This window comes from Rattus norvegicus, chromosome 15 (assembly GCF_036323735.1).
Source record: "Rattus norvegicus strain BN/NHsdMcwi chromosome 15, GRCr8, whole genome shotgun sequence".
Classification (NCBI taxonomy): Eukaryota; Metazoa; Chordata; class Mammalia; order Rodentia; family Muridae; genus Rattus; species Rattus norvegicus.
Window position 1 is genome coordinate 26,158,301 of NC_086033.1, and position 17,280 is coordinate 26,175,580.

At 38.8% G+C, this 17,280-nt stretch overlaps 1 protein-coding gene across 1 annotated transcript; it reads left to right on the forward strand.

Annotated features, from left to right (window-relative positions):
• The first annotated feature begins 13,344 nt into the window (after positions 1–13,344).
• Positions 13,345–14,280, forward strand: Or11g26 (olfactory receptor family 11 subfamily G member 26). The gene has a single exon (XM_008770625.3). It carries the CDS (start codon positions 13,345–13,347, stop codon positions 14,278–14,280), a length of 936 nt encoding a protein of 311 aa, XP_008768847.1.
• The last annotated feature ends 3,000 nt before the right edge of the window (positions 14,281–17,280 follow it).

A 17,280-nucleotide genomic window follows, 5' to 3' on the forward strand; every position in this document is an offset into this window, starting at 1 on the left:
AGAAAGAAGGTAATGTGGTGTTTAACTAAGGAAAATAGTAAACTATGGTTGATGAATCTATATCATGAATCTGAAAAAAGTCCACTGCTCCCATTGTGTAAGTATGTGATGTGTCAGATATAGGCACACCGCACCATGTCTATTCACTATCTCACTCAGCATACTTCATAATAACACTACCTGAAAGACATTATCATATATATTTGATATTAGAGGAAATTAAGAGAAATAAACATTTGCTCATACTGTTGTGTATTATCTGCCAAAAATCCTTGCTGGGGTCTCATTTTCCATGGCAACAGTGCTCTTAAGAGTACACAGATGGACATTCTTGAGAGTTTGATTTTATAAGTACAATAGAGAGAAATTACTGGATGCCAATTGCTTAACAAATATTATTCATCTAATTCTCACAACAAATTACATGGACAGGCCCGTCACTGTCCATTTTCCAAAGGGGAAACCAAGATATGTAGAAATAATTGTTTTTCTACAATATAATGCCCTCAAACCCTGATGGTCTAGCCTTAGAAAGTATGTCTTTTCAAACATCCCTTTCAGGCCAGTAAAACCATGGAATATGCTGACATATTTATGGTCTGAGTTGGTGGGAAGTTGACTATTGAAAATATAGAACATGGGCTCTACTTTGCTTCTGGGGCTTAGCTTTAAGGGGATAGAAAATAACCATGGAAAACACTCAGGACATTACATTCTTGTCCAGAACTCCACAGAGCCCTGAAGTCTTACTTTTATGTCCCATTTCCTAGGATTCAACACAAAGTGGCCAATTCTAGAAGGAACATGTCAATTCACCACAATATGTTAGCAGAGGAAATTCTTTCATACTTAAGTACTAACTGATAAAAATGGAGTAACAGAAGTCCAGTGAAAATACCATTTCCTCAACTCACATCTAATTTTATTAACTTTAAAAGCTTTTAAAATTTTTTTCCTATTTTCCAGGATACTATTTTAAAGCTTATCCTTGTGAAACTACCCTGAGAGGGAACTGAACAGAGCGACACACTGCATGATGTTAATAGAAAACTCACAGCTTACACCTCAATACAGATAAGAAATAGTCTATTCTACATGAATACCCATAGCCTAGAAACACAAATGCAAAAAGACAAGTTACACTTTTGAAAATTCTTTCGTGATATTTTGACTGCACGACAAAAAAATGTATAAATTTAGCCATTTATCAGACTCTCTGTGAATGTGAAAGTTAAATATCTTTTGTCCCACTACATTACAAATGCTCATGTCTGATAAAAGTGTATCTGAGAAGTCAGAAAAGAGTCTTCAAGAGAGAGAAATAGTAAATCCACTAAGGAACTAATCCTTGAATCATATCAAAATTACCAGCTTTTATGATCTGGATGTGATTTCTCTTTTGCACCATCCTCTGAATCTGACATAACAATTACCTATGACATAATGGAAATATTATATGTAAAGTTGAGATAGTCAAGGGCACAGAATGACCTAAAGAAGTAAAGATATCAGTTGAGGAAAACAGATACTTTGGCTGGCCAATCATAGTATTGATTAGATTGTATGTTTCTCTCTTATCTATAGTTATCTGTGCTACATGAAATATTTTATTTAATGTTTAGTGTACTTGAAATTATTTGCTCTCATTTAGTTCTAGTTTGCCTTCTGGAAAAATTGATTCCAAATTTATAAACTCATGAGGGGCAACTAGTTCTAATTCTAAGGAAGACTTGACATAGTATCTAAGACATTATAGTTATTACTAAAGATTGATAATTTTAAGTATTCTTTTATGTTGGGAGTATGTTGGGTTTTAACTTGTGGCTGGTTCAAAAGAATTAAGACAACAATATAGTACCACTTTGAAATAGTTAATAAAATTGTCTTATCCCATAGAAAGAGGATATAAGCAAAAGCCAGAGCTATCGAGATGTCACAGGCTTTTGTGGCTTAATCGAATCTTATTTCTTATTTTATATTAAGAGAAAGAAATTGTGCTATAATATAAGTCACTTTTTACTATTGTTCATTTGCCCTTACTAGCAAATATTACTAATAAAATTTTCATGAAAATCAATTCAATTTGAAATAATTGAATCACATTTTCAAAAAAAATTAATATGTCTTAATCAGTAAATACAGCTATGGTCTCTCAAGTTATAAAATACAATGTAGATTGTCGATGGAGACTGTTTTGTACAGTTTAGATACCAAAGAATCAACCAAATCTGAGAGTATTTCTAAGAGTCTAAAGTTACTCTGAGGTTACAGAAGTGTTTCTCAGAACCTTTATTCTATACTCTGTGACCTGAGTCTGATCCATGAAAACCTAGACAGTGGAAGGAGAGAACCAAAAACTGTAAGATGTCCTCTCATCTGCACATGTGCACTATGTTTGTATGTACTCACACAAGGACACATGCATGCACATGTATGTACATACAAGCACACACACATACACATGTACACTAACTAAATACATAAAGATATAAATGTAACTGTTCAAGCAAAATTAACATATTTTATTAGTTAGGAGTATACCAAAGGAAATTCATATGTCTTAACTTTTTTTAAGTCTGCATATTAGTGGATTTAAGAGCCATAAAAACCAGAATCAATAGAAGTGTTACAAATAGAACTTTGGCTATAGTTACTTGAATTGTTCAACTGTTGTCGTTGAAGATGAATATCACCCAGATTTTCTGAAATTTCTGTGATGATATGAAGACACTGAGAAAAAGCTTAAGGAAACAGATACAAACCTAGGAGTTTTTCTCCTGAAATTTTGTATGGTTGGAAGTGATTATATGTATCTAATAGGATTGTTTTCTCATATATAGAAGAAAGTCTTTGTTGTGGAGTATTCTCTAATCAGTGAACTTGCCTTGTGTTAATTCTTGTTCATGTAGTTATCTGTTTCCCAGGAAGTCATGGTGAAGTTATAAAGCCAATTCTGAACTTTTAATTATGATTTAAGGCCTCTTATAGGAGTGAATGTCTCCCTATAAGAGCAAGGCTAGGTCCTTTATTCCCATACTTTATTTTTTATGAAACATCACATAGTTACTTTCTAAGGAAATATCCAACATGTTCCAAAAGCGACAGATCTTTGACTCAGACAAATTGTGGGAATGATTTTGGCTAAGGAAGCATAGCCTTAGTCAGTTTTTATAAGTATCATCATTTATGTATTAAGCTATTAATTTAGAAGTTCAGCAAGGTGTTTCAGAAAAGCCTCTGATGATCAGAGACAGGCTGAAATTTTGTACAATGTGCAAAATTTTACAAATATATTTAAATATTTAGAGTTTTTATTATTCACATGTATTCAATGAACTTTATTTACACTCAACTCTCTACCTTCTTTTATCCCCTTTCTTTCTCAACAACCTCCTTCTTGTCAATTACTCCTCCTGCCACTCCTGTATCCTTTTGCTGTATGGCCAACTGCATTTAACCAGGGCCACCAGTGTAAGGATGTGTTCGGAGCTATTTATAGGAAAATGAGCTCTTAGACTGAACATAATGTCGTCTCCTCCCTCAGCATTCATCTACTGGTAATGACTACCCTTGGAGGAGTTAGAACTCAAGAGTTCCTACTTATCCATGACTGCATTTTGTCCAACCTAGTCTTGTCTAGGCTCTAGTAGGCAATCCCAGAGCTGAAAGTTCATACATATGAGGCAGCCATATCATTCCCATCATTGTGTGGCTCCTACACATTTTACTCCCTCTTTTGTAAGGGTCTGGAGCTTTGAAAAATGTGATATATTTATTAATATTTTAGTATATATATTTTGTGAGGCCTAACCAAGATAAGATAAAGTCATTCCATAACCAGTATTTTATCCAGTTTGGTCCCAAATATTACAACTAACCATCCGTATTTTAGGTTGGCAAGGACCTGGATGCCAGGAAGATAGACATCACAAATACCCAGTTGTTTATCTCCTCTCTGTGCTACAAAATAGAAAATTCATCCATTGCTGTTGATGTTTAAAATGGAGCTGCTTTTAAATTACTTTTTGTCAAAGGTCAATCAATCATCAACTTGGTAACAAATTTAAGTTAAGTAGGCTTCTTAATCAGATCATCATTAGAATACTCTGATACCTAGAGCCCTTGTCAAACAGTCACTGCATTGAAAAACCCACCTGTTCTATGAAACCTTCAAGTCCTGTAGCAAGTGTGATGCTGTTGGAGTGAACCCAACATAGTTGCTGTGGGCAGTGGCTGTTCTTAGTGGCTCCTGGCACATAAAAGTATTTTAAGTGATAACAGATGTGTTTGTTTATTAAACAGTCACTGGGTGTTACAAACATAATAATAAATTGACGAAACAGCAATTATGCAAAATGTAAAACGTACAAATATATTTCAGAGAATGTTCATGCTTTTATCCAGAAAATAAGGGAAGACAAATGAGGAAGAATCAATTAAAAAAATTAAAAGTTCCAGAAATAAAATATATAGTAAGTTGCAAAGACAGAAATGCTAGAGTTCTTTCTATACAATGTTTAACTGTTCTGCCTAGTTATTTTTAGAAAATAGATTTTTCAATCATACAATACATCCTCACCACCACAATTTCTCCTCCCCTTCTCAACTCTTCCCAGGACACCCACACACTTCCCATCTCTGCTAAACCTTCTATTTCTCATTTCCTCTTCAGAATACAGCAGGCTTTCAGAAAATAACAGTCAGATAGGACAAAACAAAAAACAATAAGACAACGGCTTCATTTCAAAACTGGACAAGGCAACTCAATAGAAGGAAAAGAGTCCCAAAAGTAGACAAAAGAGTTAGAGACACAGCTACTCCCACTGTTAGGATTCCCAAAAAAACACCAAGCTAACAGCCATAACATATGTGCAGAGGACACGGTGCAGGTACTGTGGTCGCAGTTTCTGTCTCCATTATCCCAAGTGAGCCCTGAAAAGTTGATTCACTGGGCTGTGATCTTCTGGTGTCCTCCATCTACTCTGACTTTGACAATCTATCTTCCTCGCCTGCTGTGTTTCCCTAAGCTCCAAGCGGAGAGACCCAATGGAGGTCTCCAATCTAGACTCTTTCTCCATGATCTCTAAACTCACTCCTATTTGCTGCTGAAGTAGGTGTCTCTTATGACAACTGACCATGGCACCAATCTATGAGTATAGAAGAATACCATTAGGAATCTTTTCATTGATTGATTGATTGATTGATTGATTGACTGACTGACTGACTAATTATCTGCCAGTTATGTTTGGTTCCAACCTAGGTGTCTGGACTGTTCAGTCTCCAGTTCCTGGCTATCCAGGCAGTGTAGGGTTTTGGACTTTTCTTGTGGCCTGGGGTTCAAGTTAAACCAAACATTGATTAGACACTCCATAAGTTCTGTGCCAGCATTACCACAGTACTTCTTGCAGGCAGACAGATTTATTTTTATTAACTTGAGTATTTCTTATATACATTTCGAGAGTTATTCCCTTTCCCGATTTCCGGGCAAACATCCCCTAATCCCTCCCCCTCCCCTTCTTTATGGGTGTTCCCCTTCCCATCCCCTCCTATTGCCGCCCTCCCCCCAACAATCTAGTTTACTGGGGGTTCAGTGTTAGCAGGACCCAGGGCTTCCCCTTCCACTGGTGCTCTTACTAGGATATTCATTGCTACCTATGAGGTCAGAGTCCAGGGTCAGTTCATGTATAGTCTATAGGTAGTGGCTTAGTCCCTGGAAGCTCTGGTTGCTTGGCATTGTTGTACATATGGGGTCTCGAGCCCCTTCAAGCTCTTCCAGTTCTTTCTCTGATTCCTTCAACGGGGGACCTATTCTCAGTTCAGTGGTTTGCTGCTGGCATTCGCCTCTGTATTTGCTGTATTCTGGCTGTGTCTCTCAGGAGCGATCTACATCCGGCTCCTGTCGGCCTGCACTTCTTTGCTTCATCCATCTTGTCTAATTGGATGACTGTATATGCAAGGGCCACATGTGGGGCAGGCTCTGAATGGGTGTTCCTTCTGTGTCTGTTTTAATCTTTGCCTCTCTATTCCCTGCCAAGGGTATTCTTGTTCCCCTTTTAAAGAAGGAGTGAAGCATTCACATTTTGATCATCCATCTTGAGTTTCATTTGTTCTAGGCATCTAGAATAATTCAAGCATTTGGGCTAATAGCCACTTATCAATGAGTGCATACCATGTGTGTTTTTCTGTGATTGGGTTAGCTCACTCAGGATGATATTTTCCAGTTCCAACCATTTGCCTATGAATTTCATAAAGGCATTGTTTTTGATAGCTGAGTAATATTCCATTGTGTAGATGTACCATATTTTCTGTATCCATTCCTCTGTTGAAGGGCATCTGGGTTCTTTCCAGCTTCTGGCTATTATAAATAAGGCTGCGATGAACATAGTGGAGCACGTGTCTTTTTTATATGTTGGGGCATCTTTTGGGTATATGCCCAAGAGAGGTATAGCTGGATCCTCAGGCAGTTCAATGTCCAATTTTCTGAGGAACCTCCAGACTGATTTCCAGAATGGTTGTACCAGTAGGCAGACAGATTTTAGGTCAAGTGTTTTGTAATTGGGTTGGTATGTAGACCTTACTCTCCATAGCCTACCGAGTATCTTCTCACTCCAAAGACTAGAACATAGGAGTGAATTCTGCATGCAGGCACTAGATCAATCTCTTTACTTTTAGTGAGGTGTGTAGATATTGTCCTCTGCGACGGCACCTTGCTATCAGTTTTCTGGGAGCAACCTTATGTCCTAGCATCAGCTTAAGTTGATTAGAGATTTCCATTGGATTCCCTTAGCCAACAACTCTTTCAAATACAACCCAGTGCCATCACTGGAGGCCTTATCAAGCCACAAAAGATCCTCAGTTCAGGCTCCATGTCCTCCATAATTAGCATAGCTCACTAGGTTCTCCTTCATAGATCCCAGGAAGCCTCCATTACTCTAGGATTACATACACACACACACACACACACACACACACACACATACACACACACACACACACACACAGAGAGAGAGAGAGAGAGAGAGACTCCCCAATTACTGCTGTCTCTCCCTTCACTCTCTCTCCATCCTTTCCCCTCACCTCCTGCTGACAGACCCACCTACCTTCAGTCCACCTACAATACCTATTCTAATTCTCACTCCCAGTGAGATCCATGCATCTTCCCTAGAGACCTCCTCTTTACCTAACCTCTCTGTGTCTGTGTATTTTAACTTGATTATCATTTACTAAACAGTTAATATCTACTGATAAATGATGATATACTGTATTTGTCTTTCTGGGTCTTAGATACCTCCCTCAGGATTTTTTTTTCTAGTTCCATCCGTTTGTCTGAAAACTTCTTAACGTCTTTAACAGTTTCATTGTATAAATATACCCCGTTTGCCCTATCTACTCTTCAGTGAAGGGACATCTAGGTTGTTTTCAGTTTCTGGATAATATGAATAAAGCTGCAATGAACATAAATAAGCAAGTGTCCTTCTGCTAGGATGCAACTTTCTTTGGGTATATGCCAGGAGGGGTACAAATAAGGCTTGAATGGATTGATTTCCAATTTTATAAGGAAACACCATATTGATTTCTATAATGGCTGTACATGTTTGCACTCCTACCAACAATGGAGGAGTATTGCCCTTGCTCCACTCTCTTGCCACATGACCTGTCACCCACAGCATTGATCTTAGCCATTCTTACAATCGTAAGATAAAATCTCAGAATAGTTTTGATTTGCATTTTCCTGATGGCTAAGAATGCTGAGTGTTTCTTTAAATGCTTCCCAGCCATTTGAAATTGCTCTATTGATAATTCTGATTATGTTTAGACAGCCTTGGTTGTTAACTTGATGAGAATCACCTGGGAAGAGTGTCCCAAAGAAATGTTGTCTATGGTCAGTGTGTGGGGTCTTGATTATGCCACTGTGAGTGGCTCCACTCCATAGGCAAGGGATTCCAAACTGTGTGCGAGTGGAGAAAGTGAGCTGAATGCTGACATTGAAGCAGTCATAACATTCTTCTGACTGTGGATGTAATAGGACCAGCAGCCTCAAGTTGCTGGGGCCCTGACAGTTCCACTGTGATCAACTACAACCTCCAACTATGAGGTTGCTTTTCTCGGGGTATTTTGTCAGGGCAACAGAAATGAAATGGAGCCAGAATCCCTTCATGAGATACTGAGCTGGAAACAAACAAAAAATGTAGATTTGGTGAGATTTCCAGGCAAAGAAAAAACCTTCAGCAAAAACCTAAGCAGGAAAGAAACAGGCTTCTTCTACAGAAAGAAGATCCTGCAGAGCTGGAAAAAGAAATGGGAAATGTGATGGGACACCAGGAAATAGAAGTGAGAAAATGAATAAACATAGGTAAAGGCCTGATGTTTTTATTAAGCATTCCATTCATTTACATCTCAAATGATATCCCACTTTCAGGTTACTCCTCCTAACACCCTCCCCATCCCACATCTACCCTCTCCCTGCTCCCCTTTACATCTATAAGGGCGTTCACCCACCCTCTCCTGCCCCACTGCTCCAGCATCACACTACAATGGCACATCAAACCTCCACAGGACCAAGGACCTCTCCTCCCATTGATGTTAAACAAGGCCATCCTCTGCTACATTTATATCTGGAACCATGGATCCCCTCCTGTACACTCCTTGGTTTGTGGTCTAGTCCTTGGGAGCACTGGGTGGTGCAAAGGCCTGATTATTTAGGGGTCCATACACAATAAATTGGTGCTTATGTTTTCACTGGGGTAGAAAAGTTATTAAATCCAAAGAGATTATGTTCTCTGATCAAACTGTGAAAACTCAGTTTGGCTAGAGCATGACTGTGAAAAAACAGAGTGTTCATTCAGGACAATCCAGAGATACAGCAATGGAGGTTTGAGCCTGAGGTACACATAGGTGAGAGACCAGCTAAGGAATCGAGGCACTGATTGGAAACAGTTCCTGTGAAAGTGACATCTATGTTGTTGTGTATCAAGGAAAAGAGAAAGAGAATAGGCAAGACACTACATAGGAGAGAAAGACAGTCCTCAAATATTTACTCAGTTATCTAAGCTTTCAAAAATAGTCAAAAATAGATATTAGTCCATATGTTGAGAATTTAGGAAAATTGGTAAAACGACTTATACCAAACCACATAGTCAGTATTAGGTAAGAGATTATGTTAGTTGACTTTTTGCTAATTATTTTAATTATTTACATTTCAAATATTGTCCCCCTTTTTTTTCTCTGCTGAATCTCAGTGCCTTTTCTATCATTTCTCTACGTGTCTCCTATAATTTCTGCATCTGGCTCCTGGCATCCTTCCTTCTTACCAAGAAAATTCTACCTTAGGAGGTTTCAGAGAAAGCTCTTGCAGAATCGTGAAGTCTCCCAACATGTCTGCCCACGGTCAATACCAAGATTCTTGCTGCTACCTCCTTAGCATCAACTTTCAGAAGTTTTCAAATTGTAACTCTGTGTCCCTGTATTTCCTCCCGTGAGTATTTTGTTCTCTCTTCTGAGAAGGACTGAAGCATCCACATTTTGGTCTTCCTTCTTCTTGAGCTTCATATGATCTGTGAATTTTTTCTTATGAATTCCAAGTTTTGGGGCTAGTATCCACTTATCAGTGAATGCATAAGATGTGTGTTCCTTTGTGATTGGATTATTTCACTCAGGATGATATTCTCTAGTTCCATCCATTTGCCTAAGAATTTCATGTAGAAATTGTTTTTGATAGCTGAGTAGTACTCCATTATGTAAATGTACCACATTTTCTGTATCCATTCCTCTGTTGAAGAACATCTGGGTTTTCCCAGCTTCTGGCTATTATAAATAAGGCTACTATGAACATAGTGGAGCATGTGTCCTTGTTCTATGTTGGAGCATCTTTTGGTTGTAGGCCCAGGAGCAGTATACTTGGGTCCTCAGGTAGTTCAATGTCCAATTTTCTGAGGATCTGTCCAACTGATTCCCAAAGTGGTTGTACCAACATTCAATCCACCAACAATGGAGGAGTGTTCCTATTTCTCTATATCCTTGCCAACATCTATTGTCACCTGAAATTTTATCTTAGCCATTCTTACTGGTATGAGTTGCTATTTCAGGGTTGTTTTGATTTACATTTCCCTGGTGACTAAGGATGTTGAACATCCCTTTAGGTGCTTCTCAGCCATTTGGTATTCCTCTGTTGAGAATTCTTTGTTTAGCTCTGTAGCCCATTTTTAATAGGGTTGTTTGATTCTCTGGAGTCTAACTTCTTGAGTTCTTTGTATATATTGGATATTAGCCCTGTATCAGATGCAAGATTGGTAAAGATCTTATCTTAATATGTTCATTGCTATTTTGTCCTATTGACAGTGTCCTTTGCCTTACAGAAGCTTTGCAATTTTGTGAGGCCCCATTTATCGATTTTTGATCTTAGAGCATAAGCCATAATGTCCTGTTCAGGAAATTTTACCCTGTGCCTATATGTTTGAGGCTCTTCCTTACTTTCTCTTCTATTAGTTTGAGTGTACCTGGTTTTATGTGGAAGTCCTTGATCCTCTTGGACTTGAACACTGTACAAGGAGATAAGAATGGGTCAATTTGCATTCTTCTACATGCCTTAAGCTTTAGTAAAGTTTCTTTTATGAATGTGGGTGCAGTGGAAGGGGAAGCCCTTGGTCCTGCCAAGGTTGGACCCCCAGTGCAGGGGAATGTCTGACAGGGGCAGTAAGGGGAGTGAATGGGGGGGTGAACACTTGTATGGGGGAGGGGAAAGGGATGGGGGGGGGGGCTCATAGACAGGAAACCAGAAAAGGGAATAACATTTGAACTATGAATAAAGAATATATCTAATAATAATAAAAAAACAGAGCAGAGGCTGAAGGAAAGGCCATTCATAGACTGCCCCGATGTACAGTCCTGTCCATCCACAGACGCCAAACCGTGACACTATTGCTGATGCCAAGAGGTGCTTACAAACAGGAGCCAGTATGGCTAGCCTCTGATACCTCCGCCAGCAACAGATGCAGATACTCACAGAAAACCACTGGTCTGAGCCCGGGGACCTCAATGGAAGACGTAGGGAAGGACTGAAGTTGATTGGAACCCCATAGGAGTAACAAAAGTATCAACTATTCAGACCCCTCAGAGTTCCCAGAGACTAAACCACCAACCAAAGAGTACACATGGGCGGCTCCATGGCTCTTGCTACATATGTAGCAGAGGACTGGCTTATCTCTCATCACTGGGAGAGGAGGCACTTGGTCCTGGGGAGGCTTGATGTCCCAGAGAAGTGGGATGGTACAGAGGTGAGGCAGGAGTGGGAGGGCAGGTGGGGGAGCACCTCCTTAGAGGCAAAGGGAAGGGAGTTGGGATGGGAGGGTTCATGGAGGAAAGACCGGGAAGGGAGATAACATTTGAAATGTAAACAAATAAAATGATTAATTAAAAAAACTCAAAAAAAAAAACATGAATGTGGGTACCCTTGCGTTTGGAGCACAGAAGTTTAGAACTGAGAGTTCATCTTGGTAGATTTTTCCTCTGGTGAGTATGAAGTGTCCTTCCCTATCTTTTTTGATAACTTTCGGTTGAAAGTTGATTTTATTGGATATTAGAATGGCTACTCCAGCTTGTTTCTTCAGACCATTTGCTTGGACATTTCTTCCCAGTCTTTTATTCTTAGGTTGTCTCTGTCTTTGTCACTGAAGTGAGTTTCCTGTATGCAACAAAATGCTGGGTCCTATTTACATATCCAGTCTGTTGGTCTATGTCTTTTTATTGGGGAATTCAGACCATTGATGTTAAGAGATATTAAGGAATAGTGATTGTTTCCTGTTATTTTTGTTAGAGGTGGACTATGCATTTGTGTGACTATCTTCTTTTGGGTTTGTTGCAAGAAAATTGATTTCTTGGTTTTCCTAAGGTGTAGTTTCTCTCCTTGTGTTGGAGTTTTCAATCTATTATCCTTTATAGGATTTGAGGAAAGATATTGTGTAAATTTGGTTTTGTCATGGAATGTCTTGGTTTCTCCATTTATGTTAATTGAGAGTTTTGCTGGGTATAGTAGCCGTGGCAGGTATTTGTGTTCTCTTAGCGTTGGTATGACATCTACCCAGGATCTTCTGACTCTCATAGTCTCTGTTGAGAATTCTAGTGTAATTCTAATAGGTCTGCCTTCATATGTTACTTGCCCTTTTATTCTATTTGGATAATCTAGATGTTCTTGACAAAGACTAAGAGCAGTTGTTGTCTTCTAGTTGGGGGTTGAGGGAGGGCACTTTATTTCTGGATTTTTAATGGTAGATATCAATGTCAGAGTATCTCACATGAGGAGCAAGTACTCTATCATTAAGATGCATCCCAGCTACCACTGAGCTGCATCCTAAACCCAAATAAATATTCTTCTGAGAGAGACACACAACTCCTAGTGAGCCCATGTCAACTTCATCAAACTATTGATATTGAATTTAACTTTCATTGCCTATGTCTTTAAGTTCTAGTTACTCATGAACAGCTACTACAAATTTTTATGTATTTATACATGAGTAAATTACTTAAAGTAATGACTTAATAGATTAGGCTGAAATACAGGTATTTGCCAATAATATTAGGTTACATTAAAGTTCCATTTCTTATTTTGGCAGTCTTGAGGACCAGGCCAGGACTTAATGAATGTTGGGTGGGTATTCTCCCATTAAGCTACAATGATAATCCAAAACTCTCAATTTTTTTCTGCTAAGAGTTATCAAGTACACATCTAAAAACAAATATACCGGGTGACAATTTAAAGAATACTAATGAAATATATTCATTCATTTTTTCTTTTTTCATTTGTTTAGCTCATTGTTTGATTGTTTTTGTTTGAAACAGGATTGCATGTAGCCCAAGCTAAACTCAAATTTAGTATATGCTTGACAATGTCCTTGAACTCCTAACACACTTGCTTCAACCTTTCAAGTGCAGGTATGTACAACCATTAACAGATTTCACTCATTTTTCTTAACCAAGAGATATTTCTAAATATAAGGATAATGCATATCTCCCATCACACTCAAAATAATATTCCTTGATATACCAATTACATCAATCTATGCTTACAATGGTGTCTGATGAACAAACATTCAACCTGGTCTTTTTACATCAATGGAAGAGAAACCGAGGAATGGCTAGTTATGCAACACAGATTTGGGGCTTCATCTTATTTTTCTCAATTCTGAATATCCAGTACTCAGAAAAATACCTAGAAAACAATAAGACTCCAATAAATATTGAATAGATGATGAGCAAACTATTCAGTTTCCAGTTTGGGCAAAAATTAAACTCCCTCAGCTATTTCTAGAATACTCAAAATTTTCTGGTGCTTTCACAGGTCACAGACAGATGAAAACCTTCAGCAGCACCATAAACTCCAGCACCATCACTGGCTTCATCCTCTTGGGCTTCCCCTATCCCAGGGAGGGGCAAATCCTCCTCTTTGTCCTCTTCTTCATTGTCTACCTACTCATCCTCATGGGCAACGCTTCCATCATCTGTGCTGTGTGCTGTGATCAGAGACTCCACACCCCCATGTACCTCCTGCTGGCCAATTTCTCCTTCCTGGAGATATGGTATGTCACCTCCACAGTCCCCAACATGTTAGCCAACTTCCTCTCTGAAACCAAGGTCATCTCTTTCTCTGGATGCTTCCTGCAGTTCTATTTCTTCTTCTCCTTTGGTTCTACAGAATGCTTTTTCCTGGCAGTCATGGCATTTGATCGCTACCTTGCCATCTGCAGGCCTCTACATTACCCTGCCCTCATGACCGGACGCCTCTGCAACATCCTTGTGATCAGTTGCTGGGTGCTTGGTTTCCTCTGGTTCCCTGTTCCCATCATCATCATCTCCCAGATGTCCTTCTGTGGGTCCAGAATTATAGACCACTTCCTGTGTGACCCAGGTCCTCTTTTGGCCCTTGCCTGTTCCAGAGCCCCATTGATGGAGGTTTTTTGGACAATTATAATGACTCTGCTCCTGGTTCTTCCTTTCCTCTTCATCATGGCATCTTATATATTGGTCCTAAGAACTGTGTTTAGAGTTCCTTCAAGAGATGGACAAAAAAAGGCCTTCTCCACTTGCGGGTCTCATCTGACTGTAGTTTCACTCTTTTATTGCTCAGTGATGAAAATGTATCTGAGCCCGACATCTGCGCATGCAGCTGGAATGCAGAAGCTTGTGACTCTGTTTTATTCTGTGGGTACTCCACTCCTTAATCCTGTGATATACAGTCTGAGGAACAAAGATATGAAAAACGCCTTGCTGAAGATTTTAAGAACATAAAAATTGTATTTTAAGCATGTAAATCACATTTAAATATAGTTGTCAAAGTCATCTATATATCCTAATACAGACACACACACACACACACACACACACACACACACACACACATATATATATATATATATATATATATATATATATAATTCAACCACAAGAATGATTAAATTGTGCCATTTACAGCATCATTAATCCATTATCAGTTCCATTTGGAAGACTTTGTGTTAAGTAAAATATGTCAGTTATGGGAAGTCATATACTGCATGCTCCCATTTATGTGTAGAAAGTTTTAAAATGAATGGGATAATGTTTACCAGAAACTAAGAAGTATAAGGAGAAGCAATAGAGTTAGTGGTTGCAGCTGGTGCCATTGAATAGTTACTCAACATCTGTGTTTGATAATATAATATAGTAAATATGTCTGTCAGATATTAATTCTGTTTAACACAAAATGACTGAGATTTTGTGTCTTCTCAACATAAAAAATATGATAAACATTTAAATAATATTTATAATAATTGCATTATGATATGCATTATACTTATAAACTCAATATCACTTTTACTACATAAATATGTATAATGCCGTATCATTTAAAAATAAAAATATAGAGCTATGCACATTAGAATATATATGTAATCCCAGAACTAGAGGATCAGAATTTCAAGGGAGCCTGGATACACAGCAAGATCATGCTTCATAAAACAAAATAGAAAAACATAATGGCCCATGTCTGTGATACTGCTCCTCTTGCTATAGTAAACACCATGACCAAGAGCAATTTAAGAAAGAGAAGGATTATGTTGTATACAGATTATAATCCATCATTTTGCAGAACCAAGACAAGATTTTAAAACATGAAACTGGAAGCAAGACCTGAACTGGAGAACATGAAGGAATATATTTTAATGGTTTGTTTTTCATGACTTGCTTAACTTGCTTTCTTCTGCAAACTAGATCACCTGTCCATGAACAGAACCACCCACAGTGGGATGGACCTTCCTACACCAATCATAAAAAAGAAAATGTCACATAGATATGCCCATAGGCCAATCCAACTGAGGCGAATTCTAGGTGACTAAAATTTATGTCAAGTAGACAAAAAATAAGCAATATGTATGGTCACTTGCCAACTTGACACACAAACACATTGCTATTAATCTTTAATAACCAAGTGGATCAAATACCTCAGCATAAAACCAGATGCACTAAATTTGATACAAGAGAAAGTAGTGAACGAGGCAGGTGCTTGGTAGTGAGGGAGAGAAGGAAATCTGCCATGGGTGGGGCAGATGTGGTCAGGGGAGGATCCAGGGAGTCTGTAGGTGTGGCTCTTACCTGAGACTCCTAACAGTGGGAGATATAGAGCCTGAAGTGGCCACCTCCTGTATCCAGTGGAAGGATAAGGACACCAATTCTCCCATAACCTTCGACTCAAAATGTGCCCTGCCTACATTATGTGCAGGGACAAATATAGAGCAGAGACAGAGAGAATGGCCAAATAAGGACTGGCCTGATTTGAAATCTATCTCATGGACAAGAACCAATCCTTTACACCATTAATGATACTCTGTTGGGCTCTGCCCATCAGCCAATGGAAACAACAGAAACAGCCAAACATAGGACCAAGTACAGAGTCTTGTGGAAGAGTTGGGGGAAGGATTGAGGGACCCAAAAGGGATACAGTCAACACACACACACACACAGAGAGAGAGAGAGAGAGAGAGAGAGAGAGAGAGAGAGAGAGAGAGAGCAGATTCAATGAATATCTACCCTTTGGGTGCTGCCAGAGCCTGAACCACAAACCAAAAATCAACCCTGGGCTGGACATAGATACCCCTCCTTATATGTACCAGATAGACACCTTGATCTTCATGTAGCTCTCTCAAAAATAGGAGCAAAGACTATCCCTGAACCTGCTGCCTGCATAGGAATCTTGTTCCCCTAACTGAACTACTGCCTTATCTGGCCTCATTGGGAAAGTATAAGCTTAGTCCTGCAAAGACTTGATATGTCAGGGTAGAGTAAAGGCCACTGGGGTCTCTGCCTTTTTGGAGGACAACAGAAGGTGGAAAGTTTAAGGAAAGACTGTGATTAGGATGTAAAGTTGAAAGATAGATAGATAGATAGATAGATAGATAGATAGATAGATAGATAGATACATACATACATACATACATACATACATACATACATAGATACATACATAGATACATAGATACATACATAGATACATAGATACGTAGATAGATACATAGATGATAGATAGATAGATAGATAGATAGATAGATAGATAGATAGATAGACAGACAGATAGATAGACAGATAAATGGGGTAAAGGCAGGAAATAGAAAGCAATTGGAGAAGCAATACAGGTAGTGTACATTTGCATGCATTTAAGGAATTACATCAGTGCATATTGAAGTAGTTAAATCCAAAAAGAGATGTGGGCTATTGATGAGTTGATAGAGTTGGTAGGCAAGAGCCTACCTAGCAAGTAGAGATCTCAGAGTCATATCCCCAGCTTTATATAAAATTAGGTTCAGTGGTACACATATGTCATTCTTCTCACAGTGAAGGCAGGACGATCAGAATTGCTAAGCCATCTGCTGATACTTACTAAGTCCAAGACCTCTGTGGGCCACCTGAAACATTGTCACAAGAAATTTAAGAAACAAAGAAGGAAGGGAGGGAGGGAGGGAGGGAGGGAGGGAGTAAGGGAGGGAGGGAAGGAAGGAAGGAAGGAAGGAAGGAAGGAAGGAAGGAAGGAAGGTCTTGTGAAAGCTTACAACTGCAGAATCTTCCTAAAATATGCACATACACATTTATAACAAGAGCTAAAGTGGAGTCACTCCATGTGGGATAAAAACATTTCCTCTAGATACCACAGATTAGCAAATAGGAAAGGCTAGTGACAGTAATAAGTTACTTCTTTTGGAGTTGCTAGTCAGAATGTTCCTGTAGACCCCTAAACTTTAAAGGATAAAGCCATTGCTTATG

What these genes read in the sequence shown, in the direction of transcription:
- Or11g26 (XM_008770625.3), top strand. Translation starts at nt 13,345, where the DNA reads ATGAAAACCTTCAGCAGCACCATAAACTCCAGCACCATCACTGGCTTC.